This window comes from Pogoniulus pusillus, chromosome 10 (genome assembly GCF_015220805.1).
Source record: "Pogoniulus pusillus isolate bPogPus1 chromosome 10, bPogPus1.pri, whole genome shotgun sequence".
In the NCBI taxonomy this organism is placed as follows: domain Eukaryota; kingdom Metazoa; phylum Chordata; class Aves; order Piciformes; family Lybiidae; genus Pogoniulus; species Pogoniulus pusillus.
Window position 1 is genome coordinate 9,269,935 of NC_087273.1, and position 25,813 is coordinate 9,295,747.

The 25,813-nt window shown below is 42.2% G+C and overlaps 1 protein-coding gene across 1 annotated transcript in view; it reads right to left on the bottom strand.

Moving 5' to 3' along the window:
- Positions 1-1,542: 1,542 nt before the first annotated feature.
- ARSJ (arylsulfatase family member J) overlaps positions 1,543-25,813 on the bottom strand; it is a 41,936-nt gene continuing 17,665 nt past the window's right edge. Inside the window, exon 2 of the mRNA XM_064149852.1 lies at positions 1,543-4,111. Coding sequence (XP_064005922.1) covers positions 2,716-4,111 — 1,396 coding nt within the window. The 3' untranslated portion in view covers positions 1,543-2,715. The remainder of the gene's footprint in view (positions 4,112-25,813) is intronic.

Consider the following 25,813-nt stretch of genomic DNA (forward strand, 5'->3'; position numbering starts at 1 on the left):
ACACAGCATCCTTCTATAATTAATAAAGAATTATTCTAGAAGTCCATTTCTAACTTAAAAGGGACCTAAGAGGGGCATTGAGCTGCTGGAGTGGGTCCAGAGGACAGCCATGAAAATGCCTGGAGCACCAGCCCTATGAGGAGAGGCTGAGGGAGCTGGGAGTGTGCAGCCTGGAGAAGAGGAGACTCAGGGAGGACCTCATTGCTATCTACAACTGAAGGGAGGTTGTAGCCAGGTGGGGTTGGTCTCTTCTCCCAGGCAACCAGCAAGAGAACAAGGGGATGCTATCTTAAGTTGTGCCTGGGGGACGTATAGGCTGGATGTTAGGAGGAAGTTGTTGCCAGAGAGAGTGATTGGCATTGGAATGGGCTGCCCAGGGAGGTGGTGGAGTCGCTGTCCCTGGAGGTGTTCAAGAAAACAAATGGATGAGGCACTTAGTGCCATGGTCGACTTGATTGGCTAGGGCTGAGTGATAGGTTGGACTGGATGATCTTGGAGGTCTTTTCCAACCTGGCTGATTCTATGATCAGGGGTATGGAGAACCTCCCCTGTGGGGAGGGGCTGAGAAAGTTGGGGCTTTTCAGCCTGGAGAAGAGAAGGCTCTGGGAAGACCTTCAAGCAGCCCTGCAGTACCTGAAAGGGGACTACAAGAAAGCCCATTTTCACAAGGGCCTGTAGGGATAGGATGAAAGGGAATGGATTGAGAAGGGGAGATTTAGACTGGATATTAGGGAAAAAAATTACAGCAAGGGTGGTGAGACACTGAAAAAGGTTGCCTAGGGAGATTGTGGATACTCCCTCCCTGGAAGTGTGCAAGGCTACATTGGATAAGGTCTTGAGCAACCTGGGCTAGTGGAAGGTGTCCCTGCTCAGAACTAGATGATCTTTAAGGTCCCTTCCAACCCAAACCACTCTATAAATCCATCAATCTTCTCCCTAGTATATTCCTTACAAAAATAACTCTAAAATATGTCTAACTTGTTATTAAGTGTTTGTTATTGACAACTTTCTTCTGTAACTAAAGCCACACAATTTATAGGCTTTGGCAGTACATGCCTGTGGTTAGTTTTTTTCCAATCAAGGTCAAGGGGTGCTGGAGACTTGAACACAATTTGAATTTTAGTGTGCATTGATTTTGCAAATGCTTAATTTTTCAGCTGCAATCCACCTATATAAACATGATACCTGAGCCAAAGGAGGTACAGCTGAAAAGCTTGCTGATGTTAAACTCTACCAAAATATGTTACAGCCATTTCACAAATGAGTCATCAGTTTTCCTTAACATAATTCAGCTTGAACCATGTATATGCATATGCATTGTATTAATTATCACAGCCCACTAAGAATAGGCATACATTAATCATCCATGGAGACACCATGAAAAAGGGCAAAGTTTGAACCATATCTTGAATTATTTACATACTGGAGGAAGGAATTTTGATTTAGAAGCAAAAATCATCCCTGCCCCAAAAATAATAGCAATAAAAAAAATCTTACTGAGTTAGTTTAAAATAAATAAGGTCAAGAAAAGAGGCAGACTGCTTTTATGAATGCCATAAAAATAAACTATTTTAATAGATACATAAATAAAAGGTTTAAAGTAGAATTTGCCCTCAAAAAAACCCATAAAGATGGTCTAGCTTCTGTACAGAAACCAAACAGTATTCACGTGACTCCTAAATTAAATAATCACTTTGTTACATTCAAAATAACTGGAGGCAAATACATAAGGAAATGATGCACCTGAATCACTTTCTCATCCTAGCAGTGTGTACAGTATCTTCTTGGTTTACAGTACTCTGAGGATATGGATCTGTTAAATAAAACTCTGAATGATAGAGTGGAAATAAAATTAAAAATCAAAATAAACTAAAAACCAAACCACAAACCACCAAACCCAAACAGCTCTTGCACCCAAAGGGGTACTTTGCATCACCCAGTAATTAAAGTTTTCATGGCAGAGAAATAAGTCTTGTGCTGTAAAATAAATTATGTCTTTTATATGTTGTTGGAATCTTAAAGTGTTTAAATATTACATTCACTTTGGTGATGTGTTTTTGTCTGTGCCTATAATAAATTATACGTGGCGTGTGCTGGCTGTTCATCTGTGTTCACTAACAGCCTTCTGGGTTTACTGCAAGTAGGGGGACTTAGCACATCTAGCCAACTTTCAAAATATTTCTGATTTCTGTAAGACAAAGTCTAATTCAGAGCAGCTTTCCTCCTAGCATGGGTCCCTTTCCAAGCCCCTCTAAAAAGTTACTCTGATGGCTTCATGTTTTTGCTGTGCTGTATCAAGAAATGTCATAGGTTTCAGACCTACAGAGGTTCTCAGGTTTTGTTTTTCCTTTCTCTTTGTCAGTTTGAGAACATTTGCCATTAATATCTCCACGCTCTCCAAATATTCCAACTAATTTAGGCAAGGAGTCACCATTTGTCTCAAAACAGAGTTTAGTGAAATCAGGTGTTATTGCCATTGCTCTCTGGAATGTAGCTATGATGAGTGAGCACCATCCATCCCATAGAGGTGACAGCTCGTCATGTGGACTGAAGGCAGAGTGTTGAGATACCTCATGCTGGTGACAACAAAGAAAACATTAAAAGATGACAACTTTCATCTGTAGTGCAGAGCTAGCGTTTCTAGTATGTCCTGTCAGAAGTTGAAGGCAGTTGGGCCAGGCTGACTCAGACCTGGCAGAAGAGCATGCTTCCAGCCTATCCACCAGCGAGACGTGAACGGCAGTGTGGCAATTGCCCTTTTTTCCGATTTGCCTTTTTCTTGTTCTTCTTTTGCTTGTTTGCACCTTTACTTTTATCTGATTTCTTTTTCTTTTCATCCTCCTTAAACCATGGACCCCAGACTCCTCCGTTCAGCTTGGGGTTACTCCGAGGGTCCTTTGGCGGGTATCGAACAGGAACCGCAGTCTTGTTGAACTGTGAGAGCCTGCGCAACAGCTGCTTCACCACGTCTGGGTACCTGGCAGAGAGGTCCACTCGCTCGTAGGGGTCCGCAGTGATGTTGAACAGCCACACGGTTTTGCCAGCCGACCAGGAAACGCGCTCGTTGTGCCAGCGGTTGGGGCCAGCGTTGCTGAAGGCCTGGGGAGGTACCCAGTCACTGTATCCTGGGTTCCCTGTCAGTAGTTTCCAGTGATTCACTCTGATAGCAGATTGGATGGCAGTGTTCCAGATCCCATAGCCAGCTGCCCAGGACCCGTTTTTGGCTTTGGTGTAAATGGGGTCAATGTTGTGTAAGATGTCTACCCGTGGAGAACGTCTGCCCTCACTAATGGTTTCCCATATATCATAGCCATCCAGCTGGATATCTTCATCAATCTGTCCTTCTGCCAGTGTGATCAAAGTGGGGAACCAGTCTGTGATGTGCACAAGCTCCTTACACACAGACCCTTTGTTTTTCAGAAGAGGGCTATGGACAAACCCAATAGCACGGATACCTCCTTCCCAGTAAGTCCCTTTGCTTCCTCGTAGAGGCCAGTTACTTCCTCCAGCCATTGGCTGCCCCCCATTATCTGAAGAATATATGATAATGCTGTTGTCATAGTAACCATATTTCTTCAAAGCCAGGGTTACATTGTGGATGGCTTCATCCAAACAAGCCAGCATGGCAGCGTACCTCCGCCTGTTGATGTTGTTTATCGATCGATAGTGCTCAAAATACCTGCCTGGTGCCTGCAGGGGTGAGTGAACAGCTTGGTAAGCAATATAGAGGAAAATGGGTTTCCTAGGGTTATGAGAAGCTAAGATTTGCTCTACTTTTTGTGTGTACATCTGCGTTGAATAGATGCCATTGTCGTGATCCCAGGCCGCGTTGTCGTTCTCATACAGGTCGTAGCCACAGATGCCAGGGCTGTCACATTTGAAGTGGGTGTAATAGTCACCGCTGCCCAGCAGCGAGCCAAAGAACGTGTCGAAGCCCCTCTGCGTGGGCATGCACTCCCTGCGGTAGAAGCCCAGGTGCCACTTGCCCACCATGTGCGTAGAATAACCCACCTCCTTCAGCTTCTGAGGTAGCGTGACGTTATCTAGAGGTAAGCAGTTGGGCTGGGTTGGCCGTATTATGGAGTGCTGAAGGCCAGTGTGTATCTGGTACCTGGAGGCAGGGAGGAGACAGGTGTCAGGCTGGAGGTAGAAAAAGAAATGCTCAGGCCCTTATGCATGGACACTCATGCTCACAACTGTAACAGAAAATATTCCTGTGCATGCAGCAGTTTTCTCTGGGAATATTTCAAAGTGCACTCATCAAAAACTAAGGAGGTTGTGCTGTTAAATCTGCTGAAACAGGAGAATGGCATCTGGTTTGTGTCACAAGTGGTGAGGAGCAGTTCCCCCACCTCCTTCAGCCAGTGGGCAACCACACTGAACCAGCTACATCACACAGCAGCATCACACCTCCCTCTCTCTGCCATTTAAAATGTTTTCATGTCTTAGTAGCTATGAGCAATGTCAAAGCATCTCAGAGGCAATGTGCTGCCTGTCAGCTGCTACTTGGGCACCGCTGTTTTAAAGCTCATGGTCTTGCAGACCTTTACAGTGTCCACATGCACAATACAAACCCTGAACAGCAGAACAATTGCATTGGCTTTACTGGCATCACCAAGCGCTACAACAGTGATTGGGGACCAGCTCTCATGGCATGCACAAGACTGAAAGCCAGTGGTCTTTCACCATGCCATGTTAGAAATGTTTCTGGTCTTTCATCATGCCATGTAAGAAATGTGGGGCCAGCCTTTTTAGCAGAAGCTAAAAAGCAGAGGTTGTTTGGGGCTCTGAGCAACTTGCTCTAGTAGAAGATGCCCCAGCTGATTGCAGAGGTGAAGGACTAGAGATGACCTTTAAAAGTCCCTTCCAAGTCAAATCATTCTGTGATTCAACAATATGGGCTATGACTTAGCAGAGATACTAATCAAGTGAGAACAACTGAGTCAGTTGGCAGGAGGCACTATCAGTGCCTAGCTCCACTCTCTCCTCAAACACCAAAATCTCAGCATTTATCTCCTCAGTAAGAGGCATGAGTATGTGTAGATGGCAACAACTCAAGCCAAAACTCAAGGACAGAGCTTCAGTGGAAGAGGTTTATGACCCATTGCTCAAATGGGAGAGATCATTTCATCCCTGGATCTCTTGTTCAGCACTCGTTTGTCATTGCCTAACTGTTCCATGAAATGCTTCCTTCCATGAACCAAGCTATAGTCAATCATAGAATCAATCATAGAATCAACCAGATTGGAAGAGACCCCCAAGATCATCCAGTTCAACCTATCACCCAGCCCTAACCAGTCAACTAGACCATGGAATTACAACTACACCATAAATACAGGAGCACAGCTATTTTGAGGTACCTTTTTTCCCTCTAAAGAAAACTTTTCACATGTCCCTGTTTAACAATGATTATAGAAAATTAGGTGGATAAATACAGTTTTTACAATGCCTCATAACTTTTTAGTGGTAAACACATCTAAGGAATATAAATACTCTGGACTGGGAGCATGTAACAGCAGCATATTTAAAGGGCAGGATAATAAACTCTGCAGTGCAGTACCAGTCTGTGTGTAAAGAATACATATGGCCTCCATATGATTAGAAAAAGAATTCAGCATGGCTAGTAGTGAGTATCAAAAGTCAAGGACAAGTCCATTTATATTAGTTTTACACTAAAAAATAGACTGTAACAGCACATTGTAAACCAAAGACTTCTCCCCGAGTGTGAGAATAGTTTAAATCCACAGTCATGAATAGAAGAGTGAAGTCCACCATGAACATGAATCCTCCACAAAACCACATTTTTATTATTTTGTGGCAGTAGTTGGGACTTCCTGACACATTCTGCCAGCACTGCCAATCTGATTGGCCTCCTGAGCGATCTAAAAAATCAAAACCATTAGACTCTGCCTGCTCATAAATAACTTAAAGTCTGCTTGTATATGATGTCTTCCTGGCCAAGATCTTAGGAGGCACTGTGGATGTCCTTAATGCCTGCCAATCTGTAATAATTGTGTAACTCCCATTTCATTCTTGAACTTGTTTCCACAGAACCAGAAGCTCCAGCCTAACTAATTTCTTGCAGAAGCTTTGGGTGTTGCACTCCTCTGCTTTAAGCTCGTACACTGCAGTGCTGCTGCTTTTCCTTGTCTCCCTGGCACTTTTTCAGAGCATTGTATCTGTTACCAATTTGTGGACCTGGAGCCCTGCCATCCAATTGTCCCCAGATGCACAGGGTGGTGCTGACACAATAGATACTGAGGTAGTCAAAGCATACCCAAAATCTATGGGCTTCTGGGATCTTCTGCACTTGCTTTGGCAAAAGTAATGTCATGCACATGCAAATACCCCATCTTTGCCACCATTCAGTATAATACTATCCTTTTAAAACATGTAAGGAAACCACTGTGATTAATGACAGTGCCCCTTCCTTCAGTTCACCCCACCTCTGAGAGTCCTCAGGGGACTATGTTCACAAGATATTTCATTTCCTTCCCCTCTCTTTCCTCCTCCTCCTTGTTAAAATCTGTCAGCAAATTCCCCTTATTTGATCCAACTGAAAAAGTCCTTGTCCCCACCCTGCTTTTAGTAAATAGCTTCTGTTTCCTCAATGCTGACAGCCTCCTCTATCTCCAGATCAATCCCCAGCCCTAGCCAGTTCCTCCCCCAGTAAGCTAATCGTGCTGGAAGTCAGGATTTCCCCTGAAATGATCTTGCTGTAATAGAGATCTTTCCACTCCTCACCACAGAAGCTGAGCCTGGGGGGGGAACAGGCAACAGAATTTGTGACACATTGCAAACCAATTTGCCTCTTGACAAAGCCTACAGAGGAAGTTTGATATCCATACAAAGTTAATTCTCATAAAGAATTCATGAACAACATGCAGATTCCCCAGCTAGGGCTTTGCAACGCTGTATCTAAGCACGAAATTCCTATTCTGTTGGTCTGACAAATTCCCAAGCAACAAATATCAGGAATTAGCCTGTTACACACAGGCTTCTTTAGAATATGTAGCCTACAGCAACACAGTCCCCTCAGCAGGTTATTCAGTATGCCGTCTACAATGCACAAACAGCAGCAGCCCTGCTGCAAATCTCTGCTGCTAATTCCATGAGGCTTTGGTGTGATTCCTGTATGTGTGTGTGCATAGCTTCCCAATGCACAGATAAGCACATGTACAGAGAGCTGGCCATTGAAAAAGGGCCTGAAGAAGATTCAGTTTTAAGTGAAAGTGTTTTGGCTGTAGAAATGCTTCAAAGAATATCAACCTCTAATGTTCAGAATATTCCTCACTATAGTGCGTTCACTTCTCTGTGCCACCTGCCCTCCTAACTGATTCACGGTGTGCTGATAGTATTTCTTCACTGAAAGCATTCTGTTTTCAAAGGACTTGCATATCATCCATGGGAAAATAAAGTCATCTGAGCCACTGACAGTGATTATATGGAAGTCAATGGCACTAACAGCAATAGGAAAGGTGTCTCGTGACTGCTTCAAAACTGTGCTTAGACTGAGCAAGAGAAGAAAAACTGGGACAAGGCAAACACAAAGGAAATGAGAGGCCGATGCTGATTTAGGAGAGCTCTCTAGAAGACAAACTTATGGGCTCACTCACTGCCATGAGATGTCTGTGAAATACATCCTATAGATTTCATCGCTTTCTACCACAAGAGCAGCTAATTCTTTTGTATAAATTGGTTGACTTTAATCCCAAAAGCAGAAAGCAAGTTATGAGCATGGAGACTCTGGAATTCATTATGATAATTACAGCACTAGGAACCAGTCAAATATAAGCAAATGCTGACAGGCCACGGAATCTAATCTCACTGTTTTCTTAGACTTTGACCTTCATGGGCAGTACTTAGATAAAGGTAACAGATAAAGGTAATATTTTCTATAAAGCAGAGGGCTTCAAGACTTGAGAATGCTTGACACACATGTATTCTGCTCTCTTTCTCCTTCCATTAGATACCTGAAACTTGAACTTCACAGAACAAGGAACTAAGTAAAATGTAGGTGAAATGTTCAGCTATGAAAAAGCACACTAAAAATTAGTTCCTCCTGGCTACATGGGGATGTCTCTTAGCAAGTTTTCCACTCTGATTTCTGTTCTAATAGAGTGGAAGCTGTTCCGGTGGTCACAGTAAGAACATTGTGATCACTGTTCCAGCTAAGGCAGCTGTTTCATTCTAGTTCACTGTTGCACCACTTTCTTTACTTGTTTGTAGTGGACTTGAAAGCAACAGATCCCAGTGGGAGTATCCTGATGACTTCATAGGTCCTTTGCTTCATGGATGCCAAGAGAAATATTTCAGAGGTTTCTTAAAATAAATAATAAACAAATAAATCCTCCACCCTGAGTCTGAACTCATAGCATTGCTTTCCAACACAATTCTCCTTCCTGTTTTAATCTAGAAGGACACAAGGCTAGGACAGTGGCTTTTACATTAGTCCCACCCTTCACTCTCAAGGTGCAGAGACCATTGAGTTGTTACAGGTCAACTGTACATTCAAGTGCCAAAGTCTTTGTTGATGTAAATCACCGTGGGGACACTAAAGTCAATTTAACCAGAGCTTGAGGAATGCATTAACATTTGGAGGCTTAATTTTCCCTTTCTGATGTCCTCAGTTAAGCTAAATTAGTTTCCCAGTTCTCATCTGGAGAGCAAAACTGAAGGAGAAAAGTAGATCAATGGCAGTAATCTTTGCACATTTTCACTACTACTCCCCTGAAGCAGAGAGCAAGACTGAAGGTCTGTGCAGTAGGAGAGATTCTCCTGGCATGCCTCATATCCCCAAGGCGTTTCTGCAGTCATAAACATATGTAGGCCAAACCAGTTTTCTTTAAAAGTTTCCCTAAGGAGTTTTCCATTGAGTATTTTGCCTGCCTAACTTCAGGGTTGGGTTCTGCACTCAGCAAGAAGCTGGGATGTTTCTAATTTTGCAGTGTGTATGTACAGAATGATGGGGTTTGAGCTTTTCTGATGGTAAAATATTGCTTTAATTGTCTTCAAACTGAGATTCTTTTAAGGCTCACTGAAGATTAACAAAGAAGCACAGTTTGAAGTTTCTAATTTCAGGAACTTTTGCTAGCATAGTTTGCGTTAGCATATGTGGAAAATGTATTTTTATTATGCTTACATAGCTCAGTATGTTGAAAAAATGGTCTCCATGTTTAAAAAAATAAACTCTAGCCTAGGACTAAAGGACTATTAAATTAAAAGATTATTTGCCAGGAGGATCTGCAAACAAAGTCAAAGCACTAAGGTATGCATATGACATTAATTAACAAGGTCATTAATGATGAATATGCATTTCCTTGTTAAAAATAATAAAGAACAGTAAGTAGATACCAGTTCATAAGGTAGGCTTTGACATCTTACCTGAACCTGTTGGTATAACACAAGAGCTAGAAATATGTCTATTCCAGAGGAGTACAGACAGGAATTGGTAACATTTTTTCATGGAGGTCACCAGTCCTCAGCAGTCCAAGTTACTGGGGAGATTAAAAAAACAGCACCCCACTTGCACCCAGCAAATCATAGAATCATAGAATAGCCTAGGTTGGAAGGGATCTCAGATATCATCTGCTCCAACTTCCTCTGCCATGGGCAGGGATGCATCTCAACCAGACTCAGCTGCTCATCCAACTGACCCCCAGGGAGGAAGCAGCCACAGACTCACTGGGTAACCTATTCCAGAGTCTCACCACTCGCACACTGAAGAACTTGTTCCTAAGATTCAGTCTAAACCTACTATCCCACAGCTTCAAACCATTCTCCCTTGTCCTATTGCTAGACACATTTATGTAATCATTAGAAGCAAGACTCAACAACCAGAAAGAGAAAACAGATATAATAAAGTCTTCCATAAATGCTTCAGCACGGAGCCCAAAAACCCTAATTGTTTGAAAAAGCTGTTACTGTGGCCAGATGTTTACTTTTACTCGCTTCAAAGTTGCTTTGAGTGCTATAAGATGCTCACAGGGGAAGCAGAAGTTCTCCAGAAGCTTTTCAGCTTCCAGCCCTTCAAACACACTGGTGAAGAGCATGGCAGAGATGCAAAGCTCCTGATCAGACATGGACCAAGATGAACGAATCCCTCAAGAAGGGTCTGAAGCACCCCTCCTGTGGAAACAGACTGAGTTGGGGCTGTTTGGTCTGGAGAGGAGAAGGCCCCAAGAAGACCTTATGGTGGCCTTCCAGTACCTGAAGGGGGCCTATAAGAAAGCTGGTGAGAGACATTTTAGGAAGTCAGGTAGTGATCGGACTGGGGGTAATGGAACAAAACCAGAAGTGGGCAGATTCAGATTGGATGCTAGGAAGAAGTTCTCCACCATGAGGGTAGTGAGACTGTGAAACAGGTTGCCCAGGGAGGTGGTGGAGGTCTTTAAGGTCAGGCTGGATGGGGCTCTGAGCAACCTGATCTAGTGAGAAGTGTTCCTGGCCATGGTGGAAGGGTTGGAACTGGGTGATCCTTGAGATCTCTTCCAGCCCTGACAATTCTATGATTCTACGAGTGATTTTGCACCAGAAATATTTGGTATAAAACCAAAAATGTTTGATGCTGAACCCGCTGAGGATTTGTAAGCTGGAATTAGACAGGAAAGCTGGAGAAGGGGCTGGTTGATACAGGAGGCAGGCCTCTGGAATAATATCTCTGTTCAAGTCTGCTGTCAAATGTACACCAGAAAGAATTCAATGAATCAATCATTTAACCATCTCTACCTTCCAGCTTATAACATGAAGATTGTGAGGAGGATTAAGTTATGAATGCAGATGGAACAGAGAAGCAAATGTAACATCAAGTCCCAAGCAAATTTCACTGTTGGCTCACACCAAACCAAACTGAAGCTTTCACATGCAGACATGAACACACACACACACATACATTCATTTCATCTTCAGCTCTACTCCTTGAATTTTTATGTGCTTATAAATCAGAGCAGAAAAATATCCACTTCTAAACCAAGTGCTTACATAAAAAGTCTAACTGAAATTCTTTACAGTTTTATCACTCTGGCAGTGCTACTGCAAACATTTCACTGAAAAGGTTCTGAATCTCGCCCTGCTTTCAAGTTTTTGGGGGTTGGTAGTAGGGTTTTTTTGGTGGTTTTGAATCAATTGAGGCTCTTCCATTAAATACAGGAAAAGAAGAAAAAAAGGAATTTATTTGTGGACCTTTTTATTCCCCCAATTACCTTTTCCCAAGGACCTACAAGAGTTGAGATATCCTTGTTTAACCAAATGCCACTCAGGTGTTGATGCATTAACTCAACCTCAAAATCATTTGGAAATTCTGATCTCATACGAGCCCTGACATTTGGGCATGTGACTAATGTCCTTACACCACTATACTGCTTACACTGCCAATGTGTTTTTATCATCCAGCACCCAGAAATGACACCCAGAAGTTACATGAACACACACAAACATTTATCAACAGCAACAAGTTGGGGGACTTCCAGTGAACTTCCTGGGGTGGTTCAGAAGTCCTGGTTCAGAAGTCATGGTTCAGTGTTGGACTCTGCTGCTAAAAAGCTGGAGAACCAAGTCTGAAATTGGTGGTCTTAGTGGTTCTATACTCTGACTCATTTTGTGTCTCAGGTGTATGCACCAGCTCTACTCTCTCTTGTCTTCCCAACTCCTGCTGATACTTGCACCCCAGGAATGAGACAGATCTTGGTGAACAGGGGGGAAGAAAATTGTCTCTAGAGTTGCTGGCTTTAAAGGAAAAGTAGCTGCTGTGAAACCAAGCTGAAAGAGAGAAGAAAGAGAAACCTTGATATGCATTTCCCCAGGGCCACTCTCCCTGGCTGCAAGGAGCAGTTAGTACAGGGGAACATAAAAATCATATAATGAAACTCATGTGGAAGTTTTGACTTTCAGTCACCCCAGAAATGAAGCTGTAATTAGTAATTTCATACACTAATTCCTGTTTTTTACCAAACACTGTGCAACTGTTCCTATCTGCTCCTAACCTTTCCTGTTCCTATCTGCTCCTAACCTTTCCTCTCACTGACAATTTATCTGCTGAAATGAGAGGACAAAAAGGATGAAGGAGAAAGTGGGAGTTGGCAGCAGCTGGGGTGCACATGTGGATGTGCAGCTATTGTTTTTTTTTGCTCCCAGTTCACTACAGCTGTGGAAACAGAGCAGGACGTTTCCAGCTCTAGCACCAAGTGTTACTCATCTGGAAGTGAGGGGAAGAAATGTGTGATTGTATAACCAGCGCTCCCTGTTTCATGTCTACATATAAGTGACATGAAAAGAAAACAAGTGGACTAAATGCTTCACGTGCCGACCACATAGCAGACATTGCCACCAAATTCTGGGCTCTCAGCAAAAGCAGATCCCACCAGATACTGCACCCAATCAACATGTTACAGCAAAAAGAAATGTATTGCTGTCTGTTCAAGAGTTTGCTGGAGCTACACTCACGAGAGGAGAAGCTCTCATAAACAGCCCATCCCTGCATATTTCTATGAAGCTGAGGCAAAGGAAAATCAATTCACCAGTAAAAGATTACTTCTTTTAGTCCTTCTTCAGTCATTTTTACAGGAGGAAAACCAGAAGAAAAATTAGATCAATGGAGTATAAAAGCCATAAGAAGAATTGTGCCCTTCAGTACTTTAAAGAGTGGTCTTCAGACCCTGCTACAAGCACTGTGTGAAGCTGGAGCAAACCCAGTATGTCCGAAAGGGCTATGACACATTCCAGTTTGTAATATCTGAATATTGATAGCTGGAGGAGACCTACAGTAAGGCAGGGGAGGGACTGTTTAGAAGGGCTTGTAGCAATAGAACAAGGGGCGATCGTCTCAAGGTGATAGAGGGGAGATTTTGGCTGTACATCAGCAAGAAGTTCTTTACAATGAGAGTGATAAAATACCAGAGCAGGCTGCCCAGAAATGTGGCTGAGGCCTCATCCCTGGAGACATCCAAGATCAGACTTGATGTGGCCCTGGGCAGCCTGATCTAGTTGGATGTGTCTCTGCTGACTGTAGGAGCATTGGACAAGATAACCTTTGAGGACCCTTCCAACCTGATGCAATCTGTGAATCTGTAAAGATTGTTCTCTGCTACAAAATCTATCACCTGAGCACTGTTAAGTGTCTATAAGTGCCTTCATTTTAACCTGTGCTCAATGCCACACAGGAGAGAATATGATCCCAGATACAACTAAAATCCTGGGCTAGCCACTTCAACTTGTCTCACTGAAGTATTCTGTCCCAAAGAGTACATTAGTTGCTAATGACTCAGGTATTCCTCCATAAGTAGGAAAAAAATTACTTGTCTTGTACATATGTAAAATATCCTTCAGCTAAAGATCTCAAGGTTGAAACTCACAGTTCTGTGACAGTTTAGAGAAATTAGTTCATCCTTCTATAAGAAGAATTTATTCAGTGCATGCACCCAAGAGATGTGAAAGATTTATTCTATGGTTGCCTTTGATAAGACATCCTTTATAACAATGACATTCTTGGTGGCAGTCCTTAAGGTAGCAGCCAAACAGTTATTTCCTTACCTTACAACTTTAATTAAAGTACCCATTTTACCATTTATTACTATTTCTGAAGTAATATTGTCCTTATGTATTATTCATATATCCAGTACTGAGAGTTTGTATCCATCTAAATACTGTAAAATGACCTTGAATTGCCAGCAAGGCTGACCAAGGACAAACTAACGTGACGTAAAGTACAGGTTAACAACTACCATAGCATGGCTTTATATGGTATCACTTCAGAGAGATAATTGCTTTATAATTAAAGGCCATTATGCTATTGGAAAAGAAATAGGATTAGTCAGAGCTTCAGAGGCATCTCGAGTCTTTTAGATTTCACCACATAATATGCACATTCTGTGAAAGCTCTATTTTTTTATTAACCATGGAGCAATGACATAAACATAGCATTTCTGAGTGTGACATTGGAGAATGTCAGAGTTTCATCTATTTCACTAAGCTCATAGGCCATTGAGTTTCTTTTGGAACCTTTGGTTAGTCTCCAAGGCTCTTCAATTTAAAATTAGAGATAAATTACTATTGAGAGTATGCTAATCAAGTGCTAATGGCCACAAGTTCTCTTTAGTATCTCTAATATTCCTATTAGCCTACTCAAGCACAGCTGCCTCAAAGCACCTACTACAGGGAGAACAGATTCTAGCCCCTTTTATCAATATGTAGCTACCTAAATAGAAGGATGAAGTCCATTAGTTTCAAGTGAACAATCTTTTAGATAAATCTTTGTTCAGCATTATGAAAACAAGTCCCTGGATTAAGGCATAAAACTTCTTTCCTAGAATAGAGATTCATTGTGAATCCTGATTAATGATGAAATAGAATGAAATGATTATTTCTGCTGCATCTCAACTCTCTGTTCTGTTTCTCGGAATCACAGAATAGCAGAATGTTAGGGGCTGGAGGGGACCTTGAAAGATCATCCAGTCCAACCCCCTTGCCAGAGCACAATTACCTATGGCAGGTCACACAGGAAGACATCCAGGCAGAAGTCTCCAGAGAAGGACGCTCCACAGCCTCTCCGGGCAGCCTGCTCCAGAGCTGTGTCACCCTCACACTGAAAAAGTTTCCCTTCTGTTGCTGTGGAACCTCCTCTGCTCCAGCTTGCACCCACTGCCCCTTGTCCTGTCACTGGACATCACTGAGCAGAGTCTGTCTCCGTCCTCCTGACACTGCCCTTCACATCTAGCCTTGAGCTCTGTGGTAAAGGGTTGGACTTGATGATCTGTGAGGTCTCTTCCAACCCTGATGATACTGTGATACTGTGATACTGTGAGGTTGCCCCCCAGGCTCCTCTGTTCCAAGCTAAAGAGCTCCAGCTCCCTCAAGCCTTTGCTCGCAAGGGAGATGTTACAGTTCTTTCAGCACTTTGTGACTCTGTGCTGAGCTCTTTCAAGCAGTTTCCTGAGGTCCCCCTTGAACTGAGGGACCCAGAACTCTTGATCTACTAACCACACCCCTAATACATCCCAGGATGTCACTGGCCTTCTATTTGTTCTACTTAATGTGGTCAGCCAGATAACTTTGCTGTAAAACATGGACATTGAATCCAAAGGAAATTATCATCTCATCCTCCATCTCCCATGTATCACACACCAGGATACTCACCTAAAGCAATGCAATATAGTTGAGTGTTTAAGGCTTAATTACACCTTGCTAGACCCTTGTAATTGACACTGCTGACACATCAGTTGCATATGGGATGATAAACTGTTACCCAGCTTTATCTGCACTGACACAACAAAAGGCATTTTCACCATAGATAGCCTTTTGGGCTGACATCTACTGGCAACAGTAGTGGTACTGAATCATTAGTACAAGGAATAACCTTGATTTTAAAGAGAGGGCTGGGAGCCAAGAGACACACTTCTGGGTTCTGCATAGCTTTTAGCCAGAGTGTTGCAACAGACTTCTAAGTCTTTTGTCCTTCTGATGCTTTCATAATGGTTTCTTGGCCTTTTGTGTTTCTTACTGCTTTAAGCAGAGATGGTGCTATGGCCACTGTACATCACAGCTAATGCTCAAAATGGGCTTTCTGGTCTTCTGATAAAAAACACAAAGAAGCCTCACCTAAAGCCAGTCTGTAACTGGATTCGTTAAAACACAGCACTTTTTCACCATGATCACCAGCAGTTACGTATCAGCTCTATTTCACATTGCTGGCTGCTGAACTAGATCCTACTTCCTCATTACATTCAGACTGTTGTCAGCACTCCTGGATTTTCTTTTCTGCTTCCCAGTTCAGAAATATTGAATTAAAATTATTTGTCAAAACTGACCATGACATAGAAGTCCTTTTTTTGACTGAGAAGACGGCTGGTGCTGAAGGCACCGTGCTGAGTTCCCAAAGAAATTATGAATTAAGATAATGAAGGATTTTATTAATCTGGGCTCCAGATGAAAGGTTCTTGATTGACATCATGGGGAAATGAAACATCTGTGTTTATTCACAGGGGAGGCCCAACATGGAAATGAAATGCTTTTGCTGCCATGATCTGAGTGGATGTAGATGTAGGTGTGCTTTTGCAGTAAAGGAAGGAGTGGGGAGCAGGGTGTCAGGGCTGTCAATCATTTCTGTGACAAATTTTAACTAACACATCACAAACATTACAGGCTGTATAATGTGGCATAAAAAGGAAAGGAAAATGCCTCTATTCAAAGTGAGATTTTCTCTTACTTTAGGGATTTCCACCTTCCTGTAAAGCAATAAAAGCATAAAGATATGGATCTCTTTCCCACCTATCCTCACACTTTAAGGTTGTAATTTCTTTCTCTTTTAAGAGCTCCATGTGCTGGAATTCAAAGAGAACAAAACAACTTCAGCAGGTACCATGTCCAGCTCACCACAACCCATCCCCTTGAAGAGGAGCAAATACTACACTGCTCCTGAGATTCAGCTGCCTCTGATTGTATCAAGGCAGCGTAATGCTGGCAGATGGGTACTTTGGCAGGCTGCTTTCTGCTTCTGTACCAAATGGATTTGAAATGCTGCCTTTGTATTCTGTCCAAACTGGGCAAAGGATAGGCAAAATGTAAGGCTGCTATGCAGTGAAATCAGAAAGCTCTCCACTTCAGTGATTAATAGTAGTCCACATATTTGATAGTCAGAAGATACCAGGGCATGGGGCACTATGAAGCCCCCCCATTATCTTGCTACACTTTTTCCTTCCCTTCATTCTCCTACACCACTGAAGAGAATAAGCTAGGGTTAATAAGCAACAGAGCTTAAGGCCTGTCTGGTTTTAGACCTCCAAGCCACCAAGTAATGAAGTAATTTGAAAAAATGCTTCTTTATTTCCCTACTGAAACCATCTCAGCCAAACGAGTAGGGCAACCTTGGTTACCACCACTGGACTAATCCTTCCTAACAATCAGTAATTTCTCATTATATTGCTCCTCAGCCACACCTCGCTTTACTGTTTGCACTGGGGGAGTGTCCAAAATCTTCATCAAAACTGAGGCCACAGTGCAACAGGCATGGAAATAAAATAGAGCAGAAGATAGGGACTGAATGGAAGCAGGTGCTTAAGCAGTGTTAGTCCAACAAAAATCTAGAGACCACATCTTCCCTGTCTATAGCAATTGTACCTCAAACCAGACAAAGCTTACACAAAATATTTGCTATAACTCAAGGTGTGGCCTGACTCAACACTGGTCAGACCACACCTTGAGTACTGTGTCCAGTTCTGGGCCCCTCAATTCAAGAGAAATGTTGAGGTGCTGGAACGTGTCCAGAGAAGGGCAACAAAGCTGGTGAAGGGCCTGGAACACAAACCCTATGAGGAGAGGCTGAGGGAGCTGGGGGTGTGCAGCCTGGAGAAGAGGAGGCTCAGGGGGGACCTCATTGCTATCCACAACTACGTGAAGGGAGGTTGTAGCCAGGTGGGTTGGTCTCTTCTCCCAGGCAACCAGCAATAGAACAAGGGGACACAGTCTCAAGTTGTGCTGGGGGAAGTATAGGCTGGATGTTAGGAGGAAGTTCTTCACAGAGAGAGTGATTGGCATTGGAATGGGCTGCCCAGGGAGGTGGTGGTGTCGTTGTCCCTGGAGATGTTCAAGAAAAGCCTGGATGAGGCACTTAATGCCATGGTCTAGTTGATGGGATAGGGCTGAGTGATAGGTTGGACTGGATGATCTTGGAGGTCTCTTCCAACCTGGTTGATTCTATGGTTCCATGATTCTATGTTATACATTAATGAAACTGAATTTGATAAGATGGGAAGAATACTTGTGTGTGAATGGGAAGGCCTAATATGACAGTTGGGCTCTTAGAGTAGTACTGTGGCTTTTAAAATTATTTTTATTATTAATTTATTAGAAATATGTGTCCAAAGCACTTCTTTAGACACAGAAGGTCAGTGTATATTGTTTCTCTTTGGACTTGAAATCCTCTTGCCCCAGCAGAACTGTATCTGCTCCAAGTAAATACAGAAATGTAGTCCTTTCTCCCCACTATTTTTTTTCCTTCTACAAATGGGAAATTAAAAGGTCATAATCTGTATTCCTACAGGTTCCAAACCAATATTATCATCATCATCAGTGAAAAGCAACTCCTACATATTTGATCTTTAATCTTAGGGTTTCTTGTGAGAGCCAAGCATTTGGAAAAAGACAACAGTAACACCACAACACATCACCCCTTTTCAAGTGCAATTAACAGCCTGCAACATTACTCCATCAGTGGCAAATAACTTGTGGCTCCCAAGTCACTTCTGTCCTTTCAATGCTGTGAAATTATGGATTTCAGTGGTTAATAGTCATGGCAATAACATCAAAATGAGCACAAAGCTGTAATGGAAAACAAATGAAGCATCATCATTCAGAATCTGTTCTTGTTAGTTTCAACATTCATCTCAGTGTGGGAAGAGGAATATGGGAATTGTATGGATTGTGAAAGGAAAAGAGAGAAGAAGAAAGAAGAATCAGGCACGCTCTGTATCTATCACGGATGAGAAGACAGGAGTTGAGAGAGTGAATGGAGGAGAAGATTAGCACAACTGAACGCAAGCACAGAGATTTGCTGACACTGTGTTGTACCACACCACACATTGCTGATGAGTTGTGACAGTACCACAGAGTGATCTTCTGTTGAGAGAACATGAAGATGTTAATAAAACTGCCAGATATCAGAACATCACATCTGTTCACTTCTGTTTGTGGGAGACTTCTCCATTCACTAAACAAATCTATCTTTAGCTCTGATGGGTCGCATCAGAGGGGAGCAGCTCAGAGGAAGCTGTAAACCCTTCAGGGAGCCTGTCAGCTAACTCAGCAACAGCATTCTTATCTATATTTTCCTATTAGTAGCAACAATATATAGCTCATTGGCACAGCTTTTTCTCTGCAGTCTCAAAGTGTCCCACGAAACAGATAGATCAAGATCCCTGTTTTAAATAGAGGCGCACTGAGCAAGAGCGAAATGAAGCATCTCAAGGAAGGAACTCATAGGCATAACCATAGAAAGACCTCTGCTCTTCCCAGGCTCAGCCTGAGGCTCCACAATGTCATAAGAAAAGCCCATGATTAGGTTCAATGACACAAAAGTGGAAAGCAAGAGAGCTCTTAAAAAGGCAACCTCACACAAGGGAAAGTGAGAAAAGTTAAACACTGTTGGATATGTGACCCTAGCTGATTTGCAGTTACAAACTAGATCAAGTTTGTGTCTTGACAATTTTCTCTACATAATTTTATCCATCTACATTATCCAGACCTGAAACTTCCTGTCCTTCATGTCTTTGCTATGCACAACTTGAGCTTACTGAGTCATTCCCATGCTTGCAAATGCTGAGAGCTTATCAAGGATCAATAATCAGGTTTCTCACAAGGGTGGGTGCACACTATAAAACACATTTTTATCTTGGTCTGTGAATGTCAGCCTGCAACTTAACCAAGCTGCCTAAATGCACCAGTTCTTCAATATCTGTTCCAGCTGACTTCAATATTCAGTACATAATGCATTTTGAATTCTGGTCATTTGGTAAAATTCATCCACAGTTCATTTTATGTTGAGTTTTTCATGAGTAGTGCTTTAGAAACTGCAGGCCTAACTTGGTAGTTTTTCTTTCTGCTAGAATCAAGCATCTGCTTCTCCAAAGCTGATTTATGTACACAAGTTCAAAGTCAAAACGCAAGAGAGGTGCATGAAGAGTCAGCAGGAACAAAATAGGATAGCAGCAAAGGATCAGTAAAGCCTGAGCTCACATTTCTTGGCGAGCTGAGACTCTGAGCTAAACATACTTTTTGGCTCTGCCATGGGAAAATGAAGTTTCTTTTATCTTTCTGATATAATCTATTTAACCAACAGGGTCGCTCGGGGAAACCGCATCAATCTCTCCTCGTACGCATGGCGACTGCTGCACCATATTAGGAAGAAAGGAGATGAAAGAAGGAAGGCAAAGATGAAAAATTCACAAACCCACATTAGAATCAGAGTGGAACTCAGTGATTTCATTAAGGCTTGATCCAGTTATTAACATCATCCGCTGACATCAAGCCAGTAGAGAAGTTATTGTTATATAAGTGCAGTATTTGAGAAACAAAAAGCTACTTAGCTACAATTGAATTTGGGAAGCATCTAATCTAGACATGACAATATGTAATAACAGTGTAAAGGACACCATGAGCTAGCTAACAGACAATGTAATTACTTCTCAGGCTTTTACTGCCTGGAAATGAAGATATTTCTTTTTTTCCTGTTTTGGGGACGTTGAGGGGTTTGGGGAGGCTTTTTGGTTGTCTGTTTGTTTTTAAATCTCATTCAAGTTTAAACTCCCCAGTAAATTTTCTTATGTTGCTTCTCTCCTGCTCATTCTTCATTTGCAGACTGCATTATTATGTACCAAAAAAAAAAAATCTTGTGGGAAACTAGTTTTCTGCACTTGGTGACAATGAGCATAGCTCAGAAATGATGCATTGGCTTAAGCACAAAGAGCAAAGAAGTGTATTCTTCTCTTTGGAAATGGCATATTGGGACAGTTGCAGAAAAGCCAGGGCTGGGGCACACTTTCTCCTGAAATATGAAAGTCAGGTTCAGTTGTGGGCTATGAAAGAAAGTTTTATGCTGGCTCTTCAGTTCTCTGGTGCGTTACATAAGCTCCCTTTCCCCTTTATTTTCATAACAGTACATAAATATTTTATGAACTGTGGGTCTTTGAACTGTGTTTTTCTAACCCACCGAATGATTCACATTTGTCTCTTTGCAAGGGTATCTTAAATGTTGTGAAAAATTGACTGTCAATGGTTGTCTGTCAAGAAAATCCCAAGTAAACATCTACAACAGTAATTCTGTTTGTTGCCAGTGCTGCAAGTCAACTGGACAATACATTTCCATATAATGTTGGTAACAAGGTTGCATGGATATCATTATATTCTGATAGATTAGAGACAGTAAAACTCAAACAGTTTTGAATTAATTCTTTACATACCTTAGCTTACCCACTCCCAAATATACAATTAAAAAAAGCAACAACGAAAGAAAATCCTCCCTTTCAGCATGGATGAATGTAAATCCTAATTTTCATCAGCAAACATAAACATGTGTCTTGTTGCACACCTGGAATTACAAATGAGTGATACACAGGCTGTTATGAGGCTATTCCAGACCCCATGCTTGAGATGACAGTTAATTGCAGTCCTAAAATCTAAGCTAGTATGATTGATTTGACAAGAAAATACCTACTCTCCTGCTGAGATTACCTGCATTCCCTGTACAGGATCTGAAATAGTTGTTCCAACCATTTCTCAGTTGAACTCGGAATTAAGACATTAGCTTCACTATGACTTAGAGCAGTTGCCTATGAACAAATCTCCCTTTTATTTGATTTGTGCAGGAAAAATCTCTCCTTAGTATTCCTTCTGAGCATACAAATATCCTGTGCAGCATTGAAGGATTTTATGTGCTGGAATAAAAGCCTTGCTGGGTCAGCGGTGTTCCTTACTGGGTCACTGGGACCAAACTAGTATCAGCTTCACAAATTGACCAAAGAGAAGCCCAAATTTTGCCTTCTGATCTGGTTTATATGGCTTTCTCCTGTATGAATGCCATTGCTTTGCCTGAATTCACTTATTTAGCTCTCTGTATCTTCTAGAGGTTTCCTACCTTTCCAGTATTGCATCTTCAGCAGACAGTTAGGGTGGACATTCATGCTGCTACTGTTTCCAATGCATGACAGACTTCTCCAGCACACTAAAAGCATTTTTGAGAAGTCACAGAAACTACATCTGATCAGCTTGCTGCTGAAATAATATTTCCATAAAAAAAAAAATTAGAAAACCAAGTGAAATTCAACCTTTTAGTGGAAACAATACCAAAGTGTAAACTGAGAAACGGCTTAGAAGAAACAGACCCATCAGCCTTGATTATGAGCAGCATGGCCTGAGACAAAACGAAGCCGACTCTGTATCAGCTGCTCATTGCTGTCTACAACTACCTGAGGGGAGGTTGTAGCCAGGTGGGGGTTGGTCTCTTCTCCCAGACAACCAACAACATGACAAGGGGACACAGTCTCAAGTTGTGCCGGGGGAGGCTGGATGTTAGGAGGAAGTTGTTGCCAGAGAGAGTGATTGGCATTGGAATGGGCTGCCCAGGGAGGTGGTGGAGTCACCGTCCCTGGAGATGTTCAAGAAAAGCCTGGATGAGGCACTTAGTGCCATGGTATCATTGACTGGACAGGACTGGGTGATAGGATGGACTGGATGATTTGGAGGTCTCTTCCAACCTGGTTGATGCTAAGTTTCTATGATTCACTGAACAGGGTCTCAAGCTACATTGCAAGTGAGAGCTTGAACTTGCTCTACAGATTCAGTCTCTAAGTCAAAGAACAGTGCAGCCACTTTAATGATGAAATGGAGAGACTCGTTCTTCTGACAGCAACAGGACAAGGGACATCGGACAGGGTCAAACTCCTGCATTCAGGTTCCTGATTTTGATCATAGTCTCAAAACTAGGTTCTCTAACATCAGAAGTTAAGAGTTTGCTCTGTCTTTTGCAAAAAAACACCCCAAAATTCAAGGCCACCACTATCTGAAATTAATTTTTCTCTCTCATACATCAGTACCAAGTGGGCCATATTTCAAATCTCAGAGCTCTGCTCTGAGATATAAACAGAAGCAGAAAAGCAGGACTTCAATCAAGGAGGTCACAGCTTAGAGACAATCTCTAGTATAGATGAAGATATTTGGGTGGTAAGAAACAGAACCCTGAATCCAACAAAATAACCATCACTGTATTTTGCTCACCAACCTAATTTTCATCTGCTTTTCTAGCTACTAGTTTTCTTTTCCTTTATTTTTTTCCCCTATCTTCTCTTGCAACAGGGAAAACAAAAAGGAAATTGCCTGTCTCTCCTACAATCTGCAGCTTCCAAGGTGTTCTTCTGAGACAGGAGAAATGAAACAAAACAACAATCCCACAATGTTAAAAAACTTAAGTGTGTGACTGTTCTGGAGCTCTTGATTTGCCTGGAGATGGAGCAGATAGATTTAAATGAGCTTGCTGAACAGGTGGACTCATGTGAAGCAAACTATAGCTTTTAATAAAAGCTCCCAAGAGCAGATAAACTATTTCATGCTTTCATCAGAAAGAATGATTTCTCCCACTCACTCCCTCGGGAATGTGCTTTCAAAATTTCACTGCTCCTGACTCAAAAACTCCTACTTCAAAATTCTTCCCAATTATGGCCATTTTCAGTTGCTTGTTTAAAGAGTATTTGATGGCCCTTTTATTACCTGCAGATAGTTTATTTTCTAGAAAATAAAGCATAAAAATTAAACAGTCTGCCTCCATATTGCAGTTTGCCATCATAAAATAAACTGGCAGATGAAGAAGCAAACTGTGGACTCAGGAAAGGTGGAACCTCTTGATTTGTCTCTTGGGACACATTTTGGTGGCACAAGGTTGATGGTTGGACTCAATGATCTTAGAGCTCTTTGCCAACCAAAGCAGTTCTAAGATTCCCTTGAGATGCAAAGTCCATAGGACTCCCACTCTCTAATAAACAGTGGCATCTTCTAGAGATCTTAGCCTCTCTGCTTTCCCTCAGAGGTTCCCACCCATGGTCCCAGCAGAAACCTAGCTTCAGTGACAATTTCAGCTCATTTCCCAGACTGTTTGTCAGAGCTGGCAAAGCCGAAATTACATTCCCTTTTGCTCCCTCCAGCATCTGAGCTGTAACCAATGAGTTCAGAAAGAGGACGGATTTGAGCAAGACAGAAGTATCCTAAGTCACATAGATAAGCCAAATTGAATTTGCCCATCACAGCTCTTCAGCCCAGAATACTAATTCAGTTCCCCTCTTCTTGCAGAGCACTGTGAGGCCAGCTTTATTCATGTTTCTAAAGCTGAATGAAATCCTTTGACAGAAGTAGCTATAGAGGGATGCAGCTTAAGACTGAAGTATCTGCAGTTTCCATGGTTCAGTGGCTTTCTCAGATGTCTGTAAAGATGATCACAAACAGCGGGTTTCTCATCCTTTACCCCTCTGAAAACGGCTTTCTAAAACTCCTAGCACAAGTCCGGGGTGGGAAGGTAGGTTACAGCAAAGGACAGAAAGAAGAGGAAGTCAGACCCATCTTTCCTGTGTTGTGTTGTCATTGAAGAGCAAAGCAATGCTGCTAGCGCTACTTTTGCCCTGCATGAGCACAGGCAGTGCAAGTGCAGCAGCGCAGCCTCCTTCCTAGGAGCAGTTCTGCTCTTGGCACAGTCACAGGCTGTCCTCTTGCTCACTGGCTCTTGCATTATCATCCACCTACACAAGGAGGTGGGTTCTTTCTTTCCTCACTTCCTTAAATACTGAACGGATGAGGTGCAAATTTAGAAGCAAATGGTATCAGCAAACACACGCAGCCTGTGGAAGGGTTTGGAGGGTTTTTTTTCCTTAAAGGTTAAACCAACTATTTCAGAGAAGGGAAGCAATCTGCTCTCTCCCTGTCATGTCTTCTGGCATGCCAACCTCCGCTTGCAACACACAAACACTCTGTTTTTTTCCCATCGTGATCCTCAGTCCCAGCAGGGGGCAGAAAACAGGACAGGCCACACAGTGAAGCTGCATTTATTTTTTTGTGTGTCTGTGCGTGGGCATTTCTTTGCATCTTGTGCATTACCGCTCTCAAGTTTCTACCACTTACCTAAAGAGACTGAGTTTATTTAGATTGATTTAACTAAATACTCAATTTGAGAAAATCCAGATAGTTATTTGCAAGCAACTTAAGTTATAGCTTTAAGGGAATGCCATTTTGTGTCTAACAAATCATTTCTATTTTAATAAGTCAAATCTTTTTCATGAACCATGGGAAAACTGTATGAAATCAAATCTTGTAAGTAACAGCTTCCCTAGCTCTTACATTTGGTTTCCTTAGCTAGATGAACCTAAGATATAATAATGTGAAATACACTAATGGAAAAATGCAGCTTCTGAAATGTACACCAAATACTAGGAAGAGTGCAGTCACTAACGGTTCAGAAAAGTCATGAATCATCTAATCAGGACTTCAGCTCTGAGGATAGGTGAAGTTTTATCTCAAGCTAAAGTCATTCACCTGCTGTTTCCACCATGCAAGAGGTGGCCTCATATTACATTATCAGCACTCCACATTCCATGTCTGACTCCTTAACAGCTTTGTAAGGCTGTCCTGACCATGTGAAGAGTCATGATGACTGTCGAAAAGGTAAATATCTCCTGTTTGTTTGTATATCACCTTTTAAACATCCTTTCTGAAGGCATAGAGAGGACACTGCCACAACAGGAGGTGGCATGGGCTGAGCATGTTGCATTCCTAGTGCCTGAGGCTGGCTGAACATCACTTGCTCAAAAGAATGGGAATGTGGAGGAAAGCATGAAGCATGTTTTCCCACATGAGCTGCAGCGGTTGACTCAGCATGACCCATACACGCTACACAGGGTGTACAGTCCTGGGTTGTCTTTGGCAAAGAGAATGACATAAACTTCATAAGTGGGAGAAAAAAGTACATTTTTTAACTACTGTGCCCTTGTATATAGTGATTTATATTTACAGTAAACATTTCTAGAGCTTGTTTCCAATGAAATGATAGAAATTGATGATACAAAGTCTGCAGTGTTTGTAGTATTTGCATAAAACATGTTATTATACTTTTAAAGGCTAGGAAGGCCATTCATGCTCTCTGTCTAGTTCAGTTAGACTCAGAAGCTGAATACTTTCCAGTGTGACCTCACTAACCAGTCTGCACTGTACCTCTGTGAGCCTGGAGTATTTCCATTCATGTCAATGCAATTGATGCTGTTAATTGTGAAGGACAGGAGATTTTGATGCAGTG